At 46.9% G+C, this 16,876-nt stretch overlaps 1 protein-coding gene across 1 annotated transcript in view; it reads left to right on the top strand.

Annotated features, from left to right (window-relative positions):
• klhl18 (kelch-like family member 18) overlaps nt 1-16,876 on the top strand; it is a 34,270-nt gene that overhangs the window by 512 nt on the left and 16,882 nt on the right. The window contains exons 2-8 of the mRNA XM_070894705.1: nt 2,105-2,235; nt 3,562-3,702; nt 4,570-4,768; nt 5,363-5,523; nt 5,791-5,927; nt 7,281-7,503; nt 11,501-11,605. Coding sequence (XP_070750806.1) covers nt 2,105-2,235; nt 3,562-3,702; nt 4,570-4,768; nt 5,363-5,523; nt 5,791-5,927; nt 7,281-7,503; nt 11,501-11,605 — 1,097 coding nt within the window. The remainder of the gene's footprint in view (nt 1-2,104; nt 2,236-3,561; nt 3,703-4,569; nt 4,769-5,362; nt 5,524-5,790; nt 5,928-7,280; nt 7,504-11,500; nt 11,606-16,876) is intronic.

The raw sequence follows: 16,876 nt of genomic DNA, 5'->3' as shown, positions 1-16,876 counted from the left end.
AAAGGGAAAAACAAAAGAAAAGAGGAAAAAAAAAAAGAAGAAGGAAAAAAAAAGAAGAGGAAAACAAGAAAGAACGAGGAAAACAAAAGAAAGAAGAAGAAAAGAAGAGGAAAAAAAGAGAGAAAGAGGAAAAAAAAGAAAGAGGAAAAAAGAAAGAAAGAGGAAAAAAAAAAGAAAAGAAAGAGGAAAAAAACAGAAAAGAAAAAAAAGAAGAGAAAGAGGAAAAAAAGAAAGAGGAAAAAAAGAAAGAGAAAAAAAAAGAAGAGAAAAAAAAGAAAGAGGAAAAAAAAGAAAGAGGAAAAAAGAAAGAGAAAAAGAAAGAGAAAAAAGAAAGAGGAACAAAAGAAAGAGCAAAAAAGAAGAGGAAAAACAGAAAGAGGAAAAAAAGAAAGAGGAAAAAAAGAAGAGGAAAAAAAAAAGAAAGAGGAAAAAAAAAGAAGAGGAAAAAAAAAGAAAGAGGAAAAAAAAAGAAAGAGGAAAAAAAAAAGAAAGAGGAAAAAAAAAAGAAAGAGGAAAAAAAAGCAAGAGGCACAAAAGAAGAAGGAAAAAAAAGAAAGAGGAAAAAAAGAAAGAGGAAAAAAGAAAGAGGCAAAAAGAAAGAGAGAACACAGAAAGAGGCAACACAAGACGAGGAACACACAGAAAGAGGACACAAAGAGGACCAAAAAGAAGAGGAAAAAAAAGAAAGAGGAAAAAACAAGAAAGAGGAAAAAAAAAAGAAAGAAGGAAAAAAAAAAGAAAGAGGAAACAAAAAAGAAGAGGAAAAAACAAGAAAGAGGAAACAAAGAAAGAGGAAAAAAAAGAAAGAGGAAAAAAAAGACCTTTCCCCCTCCCTCTTCCCCCCCCTCCCTCTTCCCCCCCCCCCCCTCTCCCCCCCCCCCCCCCTCTTCCCCCCCCCCCCCTCCCTCTTCCCCCCCCCTCCCTCTTCCCCCCCCCCTCCCTCTTCCCCCCCCCCTCCCTCTTCCCCCCCCCCCTCCTTCTTCCTTCCCCCCCCCCCTCCCTCTTCCCCCCTCCCTCTTCCCCCCCTCCCTCTTTCCCCCCCTCCCTCTTTCCCCCCCTCCCTCTTTCCCCCCCCTCCCTCTTTCCCCCCCCTCCCTCTTTCCCCCCCCTCCCTCTTTCCCCCCCCTCCCTCTTTCCCCCCCTCCCTCTTTCCCCCCCCCTCCCTCTTTCCCCCCCCTCCCTCTTTCCCCCCCCTCCCTCTTTCCCCCCCCTCCCTCTTTCCCCCCCCTCCCTCTTTCCCCCCCCTCCCTCTTTCCCCCCCCTCCCTCTTTCCCCCCCCTCCCTCTTTCCCCCCCCTCCCTCTTTCCCCCCCTCCCTCTTTCCCCCCCCTCCCTCTTTCCCCCCCCTCCCTCTTTCCCCCCCCTCCCTCTTTCCCCCCCCTCCCTCTTTCCCCCCCCTCCCTCTTTCCCCCCCCTCCCTCTTTCCCCCCCCTCCCTCTTTCCCCCCCCTCCCTCTTTCCCCCCCCTCCCTCTTTCCCCCCCCTCCCTCTTTCCCCCCCCTCCCTCTTTCCCCTCCCCTCCCTCTTTCCCCTCCCCTCCCTCTTTCCCCTCCCCTCCCTCTTTCCCCTCCCCCTCCCTCTTTCCCCTCCCCTCCCTCTTTCCCCTCCCCTCCCTCTTTCCCCTCCCCTCCCTCTTTCCCCTCCCCTCCCTCTTTCCCTCCCCTCCCCTTCCCCCCTCCTTCCCCCCTCCCCCCTCCCCCTCCTTCCCCCTCTTCCCCCTCCTTCCCCTCCCCCCTCCTTCCCCCTCTTTCCCCCTCTTTCCCCCTCTTTCCCCCTCTTTCCCCCTCTTTCCCCCTCTTCCCCCTCCTTCCCCCTCCTTCCCCCTCCTTCCCCCTCTTCCCCCTCCTTCCCCCTCTTCCCCCTCCTTCCCTCTTCCCCCTTCCCTCTTCCCCCTTCCCTCTTCCCCCTTCCCTCTTCCCCCTTCCTCTTCCCCCTTCCTCTTCCCCCTTCCTCTTCCCCCTCCCCCTCCCATCCCTCCCCCTCCCTGAACCCCCCAACTCCAACTCCCCACACTCCCATGATGCTTGGGTGGTTGGGAATTGATATTTAGGTGGTAAGGTTGTTTGGGGCTTTCCTGCTCCTAAAGATTCTGGTCTTCCTTTACAGGTTGCTGACCACAAGTATAGTGCCCATCGCATTGTGCTGGCTGCGTCCATTCCGTACTTCCATGCCATGTTCACAAACGACATGATCGAATGCAAGCAGGACGAGATTGTCATGCAGGGAATGGACCCGAGGTTAGATGTGTTTGTTTTATACTCTCCATCTCTCTGCGATTTCAGGCAGCTCTTGTTTTATCCATTTTTATCCACTACCCTGCTTTTCGTGCGGTGCTGAGGGAGTGCTGCATTGTCAGCGATGCCATCTTTCAGACAAGATGGTAACCATCTGGTTTAGGTGAACACTGAGTATCCTGTGGTACCATTTGAAAGGATGAACTTATCTCCGTACTGGTTGTGGGACGTGGCTGGCACAGAATGGATGTCATGTTTCTCTACATAACCATCACTGAGCTCAGGAGAGTTATTGTGTGACACGCTTTGTGTTTTTGTAGAAAATGTTGATTTTTTTTTCTACTGACGCACTCCAGTCAAGAAAGACTTGCATTTATATAATGCATTTCATGACCACTGGCCGTCCCAAAGTGCTTTACAGTCAATGAAGTTCTTTTGACGTGTCGTTATACTGTAGGAAACGTGGCAGCCAATTTGCACACAGCAAGCACCTACAAACAGCAATGTGATGATAACCAGATAATCAGATTTAGTGATGTTGGTTGAGCGATAAATATTGTCGAGGACACTGGGGAGAACCCTCCTGCTCTTTGAGATAACGTCATAGGATCTTTTACGTCTACCTGAGACCAGACGGGGCCTCGGTTTAACCTCCTCTGAAAGACGGCACCTAGAGTCATAGAATGGCTACAGCACAGAAGGTGGTCATTTGGTCCGTTGAACCTGTGCCAGCTCTCTGCAAGAGCACTGTCTCACTCCCTCGCCCTTTCCCTGTAGCCCTGCAAGTTTTTTTCCTTCGGGTATTTATTCAATTTCCTTTTGAAAGCTACGATTGAGTCTGCCTCGACTACCCTTTCAGGCAGTGCATTCCAGATACTAGCCACTCGCTGCGTTTATATAAAAAAAAAGTTTTCCCTCATACTTCTTTAGTCACCCACCTTAAATCTGTGTCCTCTGGTTCTCAACCCTTCTGCCAATGGGAACAGTTACCCTCTATCTACTCTGTCAAGACCCTCATGATTTTTAACACCTCTATCAAATCTCCTCTCAACCTTCTCTGCTCTAAGGAGAACAACCCCAGCTTCTCTAGTCCATCCATGTAACTGAAGTCCGTCATCCCTGAAATCTCCTAAATCTTTTTTGTACCCTCTCTAAGGCCTTCACGTCCTTTCTAAGGCGCGGTGCCCAGAATTGGACACAATACTCCAATTGAGTGTTTTATAAAGGTTCATATAATGGCTTTTTTTCCATTTTTATGCGGTTGTATGAGAAATTTTAAAGTGAATAGTCAGGCTTTGATAGTTAGTGAGTCTGTCTGTCTTTTCGCAGTGCCCTGGAAGCGCTCATTAACTTTGCCTATAATGGTCGTCTAGCGATAGACCAGCAGAACGTGCAGTCATTGCTGATCGGTGCCAGTTTCCTGCAGCTCCAGAATGTAAAGGACGCGTGCTGTACCTTCCTGAGAGAGAGGTGAGTGTTGGGAGTGGGAGAGAAAAACTCAATCATCACTCGAGTGTTGCCACATCCCCCGGGGCTCAGTGTGTCACTGCCGTGCTCACTGACCAGGGAAGTTCCATCCTAGAGACTGACTGAATACAAAGGGGAGGAAGTTGTGCTTCAGGTGTACAGAGCTTTGGTCAGGCCCCAGCTGAAGTTCTCCATTCAGTTTTGGGTACTGCACCTCAGGACGGATATATAAGAGGGGTTACAGCGCAGATTCATCAGAATTATACTGAGTTTAAAGGATAAAATTATGAGGACAGGTTGCATAAACTTGGCCTGTATTCCCTTGACTATAGAAGATTGAGAAGTAATCTAATTGAGATGTTTAAAATGGTAAAAGGGATTCGATAGGGTAGATACAGAGGTACTATTTCCTCTGCTGGGTGAAACCAGAACACGGAGACATAATCTTAATTTTCAAGAGGGAAATCAAGAAGCACTTTTTCATACAATTTTGGACTCTCTCACCCAAATGGCTGTGAATATTAGCTCAATTGAAATTGCAACAATGGGATCAATAGATTTTTATTAGGGAGGCTATCCATGAATATGGAGCAAATCCTTTTAAATGTAGTTGAGGTACAGATCAGCCATGATCTAATTGAATGGTGGAACAGGTGAATGTCCAACTCCTGTTCTTAATGGTTTGGTGGCAAAGCACTATCTTGGTGTATTGATTCCCTCAATTGGATTCCAGCTTGTAACTCCTATATTAATGGGCAATATCAAAAACTGTTCCCTGGACCCCGCCCAATACTGATGCTTAGTTTTGAGGATTAATTCCCAATTTTTATAACCTTTGCAGTAACAAATATTTTCCTCTTCCCCTTCCAGGCTGCATCCTAAAAACTGCCTGGGAGTGCGTCAGTTTGCGGAAACGATGATGTGCACCGTCCTTTATGATTCTTCCAACAGTTTCATCCACCAGCACTTTGTGGAAGTGTCCATGTCTGAGGAGTTTCTTGCATTGCCCTTTGAGGAGGTGTTGGAGCTTGTTGCACGGGATGAGCTCAATGTGAAATCGGAAGAGCAGGTATGAGGGGTTTGTGGGGAGTTTAGTGAGAGTGCGGGGAGGTGGGGGTTTTTATAGCGAGGGAGCTTGGGATCGGGCAGGGGAGACGGTTAGTATTTATAGTTGGGGGAGGGGGGGTTGTGGTTCGGGGGTGCAGTTAGTGTTTACATCGAGTGGGGGGGGGCGTTTTAAATACATAAGAAAAACGGACTGAATTATTCCTGAATGTTCTCCTCTTGAAAGCCCTGACTGTTCAGTTACTGTTGGTCACATCTTTGACCATCAACGACATCACAGCCAATGCTAATTCTGTGACCTTTTTAAACTGGTGCAATGTCATCTTGTTGAAAACCAAAACACTTAAATGTAATTCAACCCCAGGTCCTTTCCGTTAACAAAAATTTATCAAAAACCCTGAAAGCTGAGCACACCTAAAGTGGCTTGTTGAGACTCAAATGCTCACACCGAGATGTTCAAGTAGGCCATGGCACAAACACATTGCTGTTTACTGGCGTGATGGTGAAAAGGGGAAATGTTATCTATGGAGAGCAGCAGGCTGGGCAAGAATTATATTTTCTAGTTCTGTGTTTTATAACGGCTGTTCCTTTCCTTCAGGTATTTGAGGCAGTCCTTGCTTGGGTACGATTTGATCGGGAGAGTCGTGAGAATTACTTGCCTCAGCTGCTAACTAAAGTGCGTCTGCCTCTCTGTCGACCGCAATTCCTAACGGACAGAGTCCAGCAGGACGACCTAGTTCGCTGTTGTCACAAGTGCAGGTAAGATAGGCAGGGCTGCACTTTAATCCTCCGCAACATTCCTGAACAAGATACAAGATGAAGCTTGTCTGAACTTGCATCTTACTCTTAATCACAGGTCAAATAAAATGATCTCTGAACTTTCCTCATTTACTCCCAAGCCTTTACTTGCTCTTTGCCCTCCTTATATTATCACTGCTAAAATCAAAAGGGGATGGAAGAAGCTTCTGGAAGTAGGGGAACTGCTTTTTTCTGTGAATCTCAGGACTGTGCCATTTTGTTTTGCAGGGACCTCGTTGACGAGGCAAAGGACTATCACCTAATGCCCGAGCGTCGCCCTCATCTGCCATCTTTCAAGACACGGCCAAGATGCTGCACCTCCATCGCTGGCTTGATCTACGCAGTGGGAGGACTCAATTCTGCTGGTCTGTTAACTCTGGATGTTCAAAAGGTCTAGAGTAGTCCGGCTCCTTTAAGGGACATTTCATGATGTAATTTATTTGTACTTCTTGTTAATAGAGCAGAGTTATCGGGGACAAAAAAACATTTTTTCTTCAGCTGGAGAAGGCCTGTGGTGAGTCAGATGAGACTCCTGCTGAAAATAACCCGTTCTCTGTCTGAAATTTGGCAAGAATTGTCCAAGATGCAACTCTCAGCAAATGTCTCTTAAAGGAATCTGGCTAGTCTGATTGTCCCTCTCCGCCCCCAGGTCCTCTAAAGTTTCAGCACATTGCGCAGTTTACCTGTTTGACTCAGTGCTCCAAGATGATGATCCAAGTCATGAACACATGTGCCTGTGTGCTGTCTGTCTGTGCCTCTGTTCAGTTGCATGTCTCTGTATCTGACAATACAGAACAAGTCATCCTAGTAATCTGTGTATATACATAATGCATTTACATCTGTGTGGGGCATATAAGGAGAGAGTCAGACATAATGCAAGCAGCTATTCGGGTTAGAATCGCTGGGCCCCAGACCTGGTGTTCATTTTATTACGTCTGTCATTTTTCTTTTTTCCAGATATATTAGCCCTTCACTCCCTCACAGCTCTGTCCAGCTGGGTAAAGGGACCACCTGCTGTGGAAATTATCTATACAGACTAGCAGGGCCCATGTTCAGTCCAAGTTCCTACTGTAGCTGATCTCTGCCAAGGCACCAATTGAGGGACCTTAGTGCTGTCTATCTGTCTGTTTGGCACCTGAGTGTGAGGCTGGGCGTAATGTGCCCTACACTATGACTAGGCTCACCCATGTAGAACGAGCAAGATAGTTGAAGAGACTCTGCTCATGTAGTACAGAACCCTAGCGAGGATTCACTCTTTCAGCTTGGGAAAGAGCGAATTGGCAAAATAAATAAAAGTTTAAACGTAAAAAATGAGTTTGACCTCTTAAAACCAGAGGTCGGATGCTGTGGGCATCAGCAAAGGGGAGATAGTATGTGCATCCTAGAATGGCACCACTGAAAGCACTGGGGTCCACAACACTAGTCCGTCTCCTCAGGTGCCTGCTCCAGGAAAAGCAAGCTGCCAGCCTGGGGGCAAGGCTAACTAGTAATTTCCTTCCCCATCAGATATATTAAGCATTGTGACCCCCTAACCCCAAATCTCATCCATGCTTGCACCATTGTGTGTCATGGGTTTGCCACAAGTTGAGAACCCTGTGAAGCTATAATTGAATAGTTAGATGCTGGTTCACTCTCTAACAATTGCCATGACGTTACTGGGCTGAACCTCAATTTCCGCCCGTCCCCCTCTAACTGCTGCCACATGTTTGACTTTGCAGGTGACTCTTTAAATGTGGCGGAGGTGTTTGATCCCATTGCCAATCGATGGGAGCGGTGTCAGGAGATGACCACGTCCAGAAGCCGTGTGGGCGTGGCCATGGTGAACGGGCTCTTGTACGCAATAGGTGGGTTTGACGGGCAGTCGAGGTTGAGTACAGTGGAAGTTTACAACCCGGAGATGGACACGTGGACCAAAGTGGCCAGCATGAACAGTAAGCGCAGGTAGGAACGCATGGGCAAAGCAAACAGCGTTGCGGGAAAGTGCATTTCTCCTCTCTCCTCTCCCCATCACCCATTATGTCTTCTGCCCCATCACCCATTCAGTCTCCCCTCTCCTTCCCCCATTCACCGCCTCTCTCTTTCCCCTCCCCTTCTCCGCCTCTCTTTCTTCCTCCCCCCCCCTTCTCCGCCTCTCTCTTTCCCCCCCCCCCCTCTCCGCCTCTCTCCCCCCTCCTTCTCCGCCTCTCTCTTCCCCCCCCCCCACTCCGCCTCTCTCCCCCCCCTCTCCGCCTCTCTCCCCCCTCCTTCTCCGCCTCTCTCTTCCCCCCCCCCACTCCGCCTCTCTCCCCCCTCCTTCTCCGCCTCTCTCCCCCCTCCTACTCCGTCCCTCTCCCCCTCCTTCTCCGTCCCTCTCCCCCTCCTTCTCCGTCCCTCTCCCCCTCCTTCTCCGTCCCTCTCCCCCTCCTTCTCCGTCCCTCTCCCCCTCCTTCTCCGTCCCTCTCCCCCTCCTTCTCCGTCCCTCTCCCCCTCCTTCTCGTCCCTCTCCCCCTCCTTCTCCGTCCCTCTCCCCCTCCTTCTCCGTCCCTCTCCCCCTCCTTCTCCGTCCCTCTCCCCCTCCTTCTCCGTCCCTCTCCCCCTCCTTCTCCGTCCCTCTCCGTCCCTCTCCCCCCCTTCTCCCCCCCTTCTCCCCCCTTCTCCCCCCCTTCTCCCCCCCTCCTCTCCCCCCCTCCTCTCCCCCCCTCCTCTCCCCCCTCCTCTCCCCCCTCCTCTCCCCCCTCCTCTCCCCCCTCCTCTCCCCCCTCCTCTCCCCCCTCCTCTCCCCCCTCCTCTCCCCCCTCCTCTCCCCCCTCCTCTCGCCCCTTCTCCCCCCCCCCTTCTCCCCCCCCCCCCTTCTCCCCCCCCCCTTCTCCCCCCCCCCTTCTCCCCCCCCCCCTTCTCCCCCCCCCCCTTCTCCCCCCCCCCCCTTCTCCCCCCCCCCCTTCTCCCCCCCCCCCCCTTCTCCCCCCCCCCTTCTCCCCCCTTCTCCCCCGCCTCCCTCTCTCTCTCCCCTCCATTATCTTGATGAGATAAAGGCTAATTTGTGAACAGGTTGCATAATTCCCTTGTTTAAAAGATTGAGGGATGATCTAATTAAGGTGTTTAAAATGATAAATAGCTTCAATAGGATAGATATAAGTTACCTGTTTTTCTGGTGAAGGAATCCAGAATAAGAGGCATAATCTTAAAATTAGAGAGGCCAATCAGGAAGCACTTTTCCACACAAAGGGTAGTGGAAAAAATCTGGAACTCGTTTCCCCAAATGGCTGTAGATACTGAATTAACAGACTTTTGGTGGGCAAGAGTATAAAGGGATATGGATCAAAAGTATGTAAATGGAGTTCAAGTTCAGATCAGCCATGATTTAACTGAATGGCCTCATCCTGTTGATATGAGCTAAACCATGCTGATGGCTCATTGCTCCAAGTCTCTGCCTCTGTACCAGACAGAGCCACATGATCCCAGGTTTGATACCTGTGCTGAGCCCACTAATCTCAGTAATGGGGGTGATACAATTGGCCTCAGCATGTCTGGACTAGGAAAACGGGGAATCAATCCTGGTTCCAGCCTCTGATTGCTATCTACTAACCCCTACTGAAAAGTGTGCCTGCCTGAACAGCCTGGATTGGGCTTAGCTTCTATATGCTTCAGTCGGACAGCCTGCAGTCACTGTTGAGATTGTTATAAAAAAATGGCCAATTGTACAAGGTATTCACTGCTGCATGTAGAACTGGACCCCAGTAAGAGGTCTAGCACCTTCGAGAGGATAAGCTGGAAAAGAATAAAAAAAAATTTTTTTTGATTTGTCAAATACTGCCTGTATTGTCACCTTATTTTTTAGTGTTGATTTGGTGCTACAGTAAAGAAGTTAGCTGAGGTGTGCCCGGTAGATTAGTGAGTGACTGCAGTGTGTGGTACTGAGCCACATGGGGTCAGGACAATCTCCAGTCTGCTGAGCTAGCTGATCTCAGCCAGGGTGGTGGTGGTGGTGGTGGTGAAGACTGGCCACTTGGGTAAGATGTAAGAGGGCATCCAAGGTCCTTGGAATTAATGCACAGTATGCATTGGAGAAGTGGGCACTGTTTAAGGAACATCTCGTTACAGTTGCACTCCCTTACAGTTCCATGGTGCCTGCCTACCTCTGCTGTCCTCAGATAGTGAGTGTTGGCTGGCTATTTAACAGTGAAATACATCCCAGTTGAGCCCAGTCCTGTCCTTAAACCTGGCTTTAATTTAAATTCTCTTCTCCCCTCCCCCAACCTAGAGAGCTGAAGACAAGGCCCCTACCAGAACTCTGAGATCAGTGAACCTGGGACCAACTGCACATACGGCTCAGTTCCACTCCAGGCAGTGCACTTACTAAACTGAGCCTTAATCTGATACAGGTTGAACCTCCCTTATCCGGAACCCTTGGACTTGGCCTGTTCTGGATAAGGGATTTTTACGGACGAGAGGTAGTCACGTTAAATTGGATGGTACAGGGTACTGAGCAAGGGGATATATGGGCTGGCTGGCTTGGGGCTGGGAGTGCGGCAGAGAGATCGCGGGGTCAGGCCAGCGAGTGTGGGAGTCGGCAGCAAGGAAGGACTTCAGTGTGTTCATGTTGGAGTTCTGCGCATGCGCCACCCGGTGGCTGGGGGTGGTTCCGGATAAGGGAGGTTGAACCTCTACTTTATATGTTGCGAAGGCGCAGCAAAGAGACACCAGGTTAATCCCGAGTGTTGGGTATCTGAATAATGAGGAAAGATTGGAGAGACTTGGGCTTTTCAGCCTAGAAAGAAGTTGCTTGAGGGCCGATCTTCTGATAACATAAGAAATAGGAGCAGAAGTAGGCCTTACGGCCCCTCGAGCCTGCACCTCCATTTAATACGATCATGGCTGATTCGATCATGGACTCGGGTCTACTTCCCTGCCTGCTCTCCATAACCCCTTATTCCCTTATTGTTTAAGAAACTTGTCTATTTCTGTCTTAAATTTATTCAATGTCCCAGCTTCCACAGCTCTGAGGCAGCGAATTCCACAGATCCACAACCCTCAGAAGAAATTTCTCCTCGTCTCAGTTTTAAATGGGCGGCCCCTTATTCTAAGATTATGCCCTCTAGTTCTAGTCTTCCCAAGCAGTGTAAACATCCTCTCTGCATCCACCTTGTCAAGCCCCCTCATAATCTTATATGTTTCGATAAGATCACCTCTCATTCTTCTGAATTCCAATAAGTAGAGGCCCAACCTACTCACCTTTCCTCATAAGCCAACCCCCTCATCTCTGGAATCAACCTTGTGAGCCTCTGAACTGCCTCCAAAGCAAATATATCCTTTCGTAAATATGGAAACCAAAACTGTATGCAGTATTCCAGGTGTGGCCTCACCAATACCCTGTGCAACTGTAGCAAGATTTCCCTGCTTTTATACTCCATCCCCTTTGCAATAAAGGCCAAGATTCCATTGGCCTTCCTGATCACGTGCTGTACCTGCATACTATCCTTTTGTGTATCATGTACAAGTACCCCCAGGTTCCGCTGTACTGCAACACTTTGCAATCTTCTTTTAAATAATAACTTGCTCTTTGATTTTTTTTTTCTGCCGAAGTGCATGACCTCGCACTTTCCAACGTTGAGCGGTAGAAGGATAGAGCTAGTAAATGGTAAGGGAAAGATTAATTGAGAACACTACTTCAGCTGTGACGAGATAAGGGATACAGGATCAAACTGGGGAAATTTTTCTCGCACACTGATCAGCACATGGGATGGACTCCCAGATAGAATAGTGGAGGTGCAGACCTCAAAACCATTTGACAAGCAGCTAAATTGGGGTGGCACACTCGGTATTTTTCTGAGTGGTTGGCCATCCTAGCTCATCCATGTAGTTAGAAAGACACAGGTTTTCCATCATGTGAATGGACCCTGAGTATTTGGAGAGTGGGTCTATAGCTAGTATCTCAACCTGTCTCTGCTACTTGTTTCAGTGCAATGGGGACGGCTGTCATGGATGGACACATCTACGTTTGTGGTGGGTATGATGGATTCTCCTCCCTCAATTCAGTGGAATGTTACACTCCAGAAGCTGACAAGTAAGAAATCTTAATGGAGCCTTTTTTATTTTAGTAACCATGGGTCAATCAAAGGTGAAAAAGGAAATGTGATGAAGGAATGACTGAGATCACATGAGTACTTTGCCTCACTTTTCATGGGAGAATGTGATAGTGGGAGGATATGAATGTGTGTGTGTGTGTGTGTGGTTGCCATTGTAACACCACTGTGTTTAAGAATAGAGAAAGAGATTAAACCAGGTTACTGTACCAGTCAACTTGTCATTGGTAGAACGTAAGCTTCTAGAAGGCATCGAGCGGGATAAATGAATGCTCACCTAGAAAGAAACAAGTTAATTAAGGACAGACAGTGGATTTTTAAACGCCAAGTAGTGTGACAATTTTAATGGAGTTCTTTGAAGTGTTGATAAAGTAAAAGCCATGGATGTTGTGTACATGAATTTTAATAAAGGGCTCATTAATATGAGGTTTGTTAAAATTAATGGTATTAGAATGTGGTAGCATGGAAGGGATGCTGCTTAAGGGAAAGAACAGTGTTCTATTAATGTAGTCAGCTGTGGCTCAGTAGATAGCATTTTTACCTCTGAGTCAGAAGGTTGTGTGTTCAAGGCCCAAGCCAAAGACTTGAGCACAAAATCTAGGCTGATACTCCCTGTGCAGTACTGTCTGAGGTGCCGTCTTTCAGATGAACATTAAACCGAGGTTCCATTTACCCCTCAACTGGACATAAAAGATCCTATGGTATTATTTTGAAATTTGTCACCTGGCTAATAATTATATCTCAGCCAACATCACGAAATTATCTGGTCATCATGATCTCATTGCTGTTTATGGGACCTTGCTTAGGCTGTGTTTCCTACATTACAACAGTGACTGTATTTATAAAGTATTCCATTCCATAGAAAGTGCTTTGCGATGTCCGAAGTTTGTGAAATGCATTATAAATACAAGTCTCTCTTAAAATGTAAACAGTGGTGACCAATGTTCCCTGTAATTTTTTGGGGTGTGTGGTCCATTCAAATTGCTATGAATGTACGTTTTCTGCGATTATAATGCCATGGAGCCGGCTACGTGGAAACTGTGCATCTGCGCAAGCTAAACAGGAACATTGGTGGCACTTTACAGCCAACATTATTTTGAAGTGTAGTCACTGTTGTAATGTAGGAAACAAGGTAGCCAATTTGGTAGCAGTGACCACCACACGGTCATTCTGAAGATGAAGTCCTGTCTTCACACTGAGGACACCTTCCATGTTGTGTGGCACTACCACTGTGCTAAATGGGATAGATTCAGAACAGATATAGAAGCTCAAGACTGGGCATCCATGAGACACTGTGGGCCATCAGCAACAGCAGAAATGTATTCCACCACAATATGTAACCTCATGGTCCGGCATATCCCTCACTCTACCATTACCATCAAGCCAGGGGACCAACCCTGGTTCAACGAGGATTGTATAGAGCATGCCAGGAGTTTAAGAACATAAGAAATAGGAACAGGAGTAGGCCATTTGGCCCCTTGAGCCTGCTCCGCCAATCAATAAGATCATGGCTGACCTGATCATGGACTCGGCTCCACTTCCCTGCCCACTCCCCATAACCCTTTACTCTCATCGCTCAAGAATCTGTCTATCGCCGCCTTAAATATATTTAATGACCCAGCCTCCACGGCTCTCTAGGGCAGAAAATTCCATAGATTTACAACCCTCAGAAGAAATTTCTCCATCTCAGTTTTAAATGGCCGGTCCCTTATTCTAAGACAAGTCCCCTAGTTTTAGTTTCCCCTATGAATAAGGCAGATGAGATTTTAATGTAAGGAGTATAATGAATAAGGCGGATGAACTAAGAGCACAGGTAGACACTTGGGAGTATGACATTATACCCATTACAGAAACATAGCTGAAAGAGGTGCAGGTTTGGCAGATTCCTGGCTACAGGATTTTTAGACAAGATAGAGAGGGAGTAAAAATGGCGGTGGGGGGAGGGCGGTTGCGGTACTGATTAACGAAACTATTACAGCGGCGAGGAGGGATCATCAAATGAGGACATATGGGTCGAATTGAAAAATAAAAATGGGGCGATCACATTGCTGGGCGTGTATTATAGACCCCCAAACAGTGGGAGGGAGATAGAGGAGCAAATATGTAGGCAAATTGCTGTGAAGTCCAAAAACCATAGGGTAGTAATAGTAGGGGATTTTAACTATCCAAATATTGATTGGGACAAATTTAGTGTGAAGGGTATAGAGGGTGTGCAATTCTTGAAATGCATTCAAGAAAACTTTTTTAGTTAGTATGTAGCAAGCCCAACATGAGGGGGGTGGTCTTGGATTTAGTTTTGAGGAATGAAGCTGGGCAGGTTGAAGGGGTATTAGTGGGGGAGCACTTGGGTGCCAGTGACCATAATTCAGTCAGATTCAAGTTGGTTATGGATAAGGACAAGAATAGGCCTGGAATAAATTCTGAATTGGGGAAAAGCTAATTTTGCTAAATTAAGGAGTGATTTGGCCATAGTGGACTGGAAACAGCTACTTGTGGGTAAATCAGTGTCGGAGGCACTTGAGGAGGAGATCCGGAAGGCTCAGGCCAAACATGTGCCTTTCAAGAAAAAGGTTGGGAAAAATAATTCTAGAGCCCACTGGATATCTAGGGACTTGCAGGGGAGGATTAAGAAAAAAATGGACGCTTATGTCATATCAACGACTAAATACTATAGAATCTTTAGAGGAATATAGAAAGTTAAGAGGCAAAATTAAAACTGATATTAGGAATGCTAAGGGAGAGCATGAGAAATTGTTGGCCAGTAAAATTAAGGAAAACCCTAATGTTCTATAAATATATTAAGAGGAAGAGGGTAACTAAAGAAAGGGTAATCTTTGTGTGGAGGTGGAAGATGTTGGGAGGGTTTTTAACAAATACTTTGCATCTGTTTTCACAAAGGAAAGGGGCAATGCAGATACTGCTATCGAGGAGGAGTGTGATATTCTGGATGAAATAAATATAATAGAGGAAGTATTAAGGGATTGAGCAGCTTTGAAAGTAGATAAGTCCCCAGGCCCGGATGAAATGCATCACAGGCTGTTGAGCAAAGTAAAAGAAGAAACAGCAGAGGCCTTGACTATCATTTTCCAGTCCTCTTTGCATCTGGGCATGGTGCTGGAGGATTGGAGGACTGCTAATGTAAAACATAGAAACATAGAAAATAGGTGCAGGAGTAGGCCATTCGTCCCTTCGAGCCTGCACCATCATTCAATAAGATCATGGCTGATCATTCCTTCAGTACCCCTTTCCTGCTTTCTCTCCATACCCTTTGATCCCTTTAGCCGTAAGGGCCACTTGAATATATCCAATGAACTGGCATCAACAACTCTCTATGGTAGGGAATTCCACAGGTTAACAACTCTGAGTGAAGAAGTTTCTCCTCATCAGTCCTAAATGGCCTACTCTCTATCCTAAGATTGTGTCCCCTGGTTCTGGACTTCCCCCATCATCGGGAACATTCTTCCTGCATCTAACCTGTCCAGCCCCGTCAGAATCTTATATGTTTCTGAGATCCCCCCTCATCCTTAACTCCAGTTTATAAAGGCCCAGTTAATCCAGTCTCTCCTCATGTCAGTCCCGCCATCCTGGGAATCAGTCTGGTGAACCTTTGCTGCACTCCCTCAATAGCAAGAATGTCCTTCCTCAGATTAGGAGACCAAAACTCTCTCAATATTCCAGGCGAGGCCTCACCAAGACCCTGTACAACTGCAGTAAGACCTCACTGCTCCTATACTCAAATCCCCGAGCTATGAAGGCCAACATACCATTTGCCGTCTTTACCGCCTGCTGTACCTGCATGCCACCTTTCAATGACTGATAAACCATGACATGTTGCACCTCCCCCTTAATCTACCGCCATTCAGATAATATTATGCCTTTGTGTTTTTGCCCCCAAAGTGGATAACCTCACATTTATCCACATTATACTGCATCTGCCATGCATTTTCCCACTCACCTAGATTGTCAAGTCACCCTGTAGCCTTTTAGCAGCGTTCTCACAGCTCACACCACCACCCAGTTTAGTGTCATCTGCAAACTTGGAGATATTACACTCAATTCCTTCATCTAAATCATTAATGTATATTGTAAAGAACTGGGGTCCCAGCACTGAGCCCTGCGGCACCCCACTAGTCACTGCCTGCCACTCTGAAAAGAACCAGTTTATCCCGACTCTCTGCTTCCTGTCTGCCAACCAGTTCTCTATCCACGTCAGTACATTACTCCCAATACCATGTGCTTTGATTTTGCACACCAATCTCTTCCGTGGGACCTTGTCAAAAGCCTTTTGAAAGTCCAAATACACCACATGCACTGGTTCTCCCTTGTCCACTCTACTATTACATCCTCAAAAATTTCCAGAAGATTTGTCAAGCATGATTTCCCTTTCATAAATCCATGCTGACTTGGACTGATCCTGTCACTGTTTTCCAAATGCGCTGCTATTTCATCTTTAATAATTGATTCCAACATTTTCCCCACCAGCGATGTCAGGCGAACCGGTCTATAATTCCCTGTTTTCTCTCTCCCTCCTTTTTTAAACTGTGGTGTTACATTAGCTACCCTCCAGTCCATAGGAACTGATCCACAGTCGATAGACTGTTGGAAAATGATCACCAATGCATCCACTATTTCTATGGCCACTTCTTTAAGTACTCTGGGATGCAGACGATCAGGCCCTGGGGATTTATCGGCCTTCAAGCCCATCAATTTCCCTAACACAATTTCCTGCTTTATAAGGATATCCTTCAGTACCTTCTTCTCACTAGACCCTCGGTCCCCTAGTATTTCCGGAAGGTTATTTGTCTGTCTTTGTGAAAACAGAACCAAAGTATTTGTTTAACTGGTCCGCCATTTCTTTGTTCCCCATTAGAAATTCACCTGAAACTGACTGCAAGGGACCTATGTTTGTTTTCACTAATCTTTTTCTCTTCGCATATCTATAGAAGCTTTTTCAGTCAGTTTTTATGTTCCCAGCAAGCTTCCTCTCATACTCTATTTTCCCCTTCCTAATTAAACCCTTTGTCCTCCTCTGCTGTATTACAAAATTCTCCAAGTCCTCAAGTTTGCTGCTTTTTCTGGCCAATTTATATGCCTCTTCCTTGGATTTAACACTATCCTTAATTTCCCTTGTTAGCCACAGTTGAGCCACCTTCCCCATTTTATTTTTACTCCAGACAGGGGCGTACAATTGTTGAAGTTCATCCATGTGATCTTTAAATGTTTGCCATTGCCTATCCATCATCAACCCTTTA

This window comes from Pristiophorus japonicus, chromosome 1 (assembly GCF_044704955.1).
Source record: "Pristiophorus japonicus isolate sPriJap1 chromosome 1, sPriJap1.hap1, whole genome shotgun sequence".
NCBI classification, from domain to species: domain Eukaryota; kingdom Metazoa; phylum Chordata; class Chondrichthyes; family Pristiophoridae; genus Pristiophorus; species Pristiophorus japonicus.
This window is presented reverse-complemented; position numbering and strand designations above follow the sequence as displayed.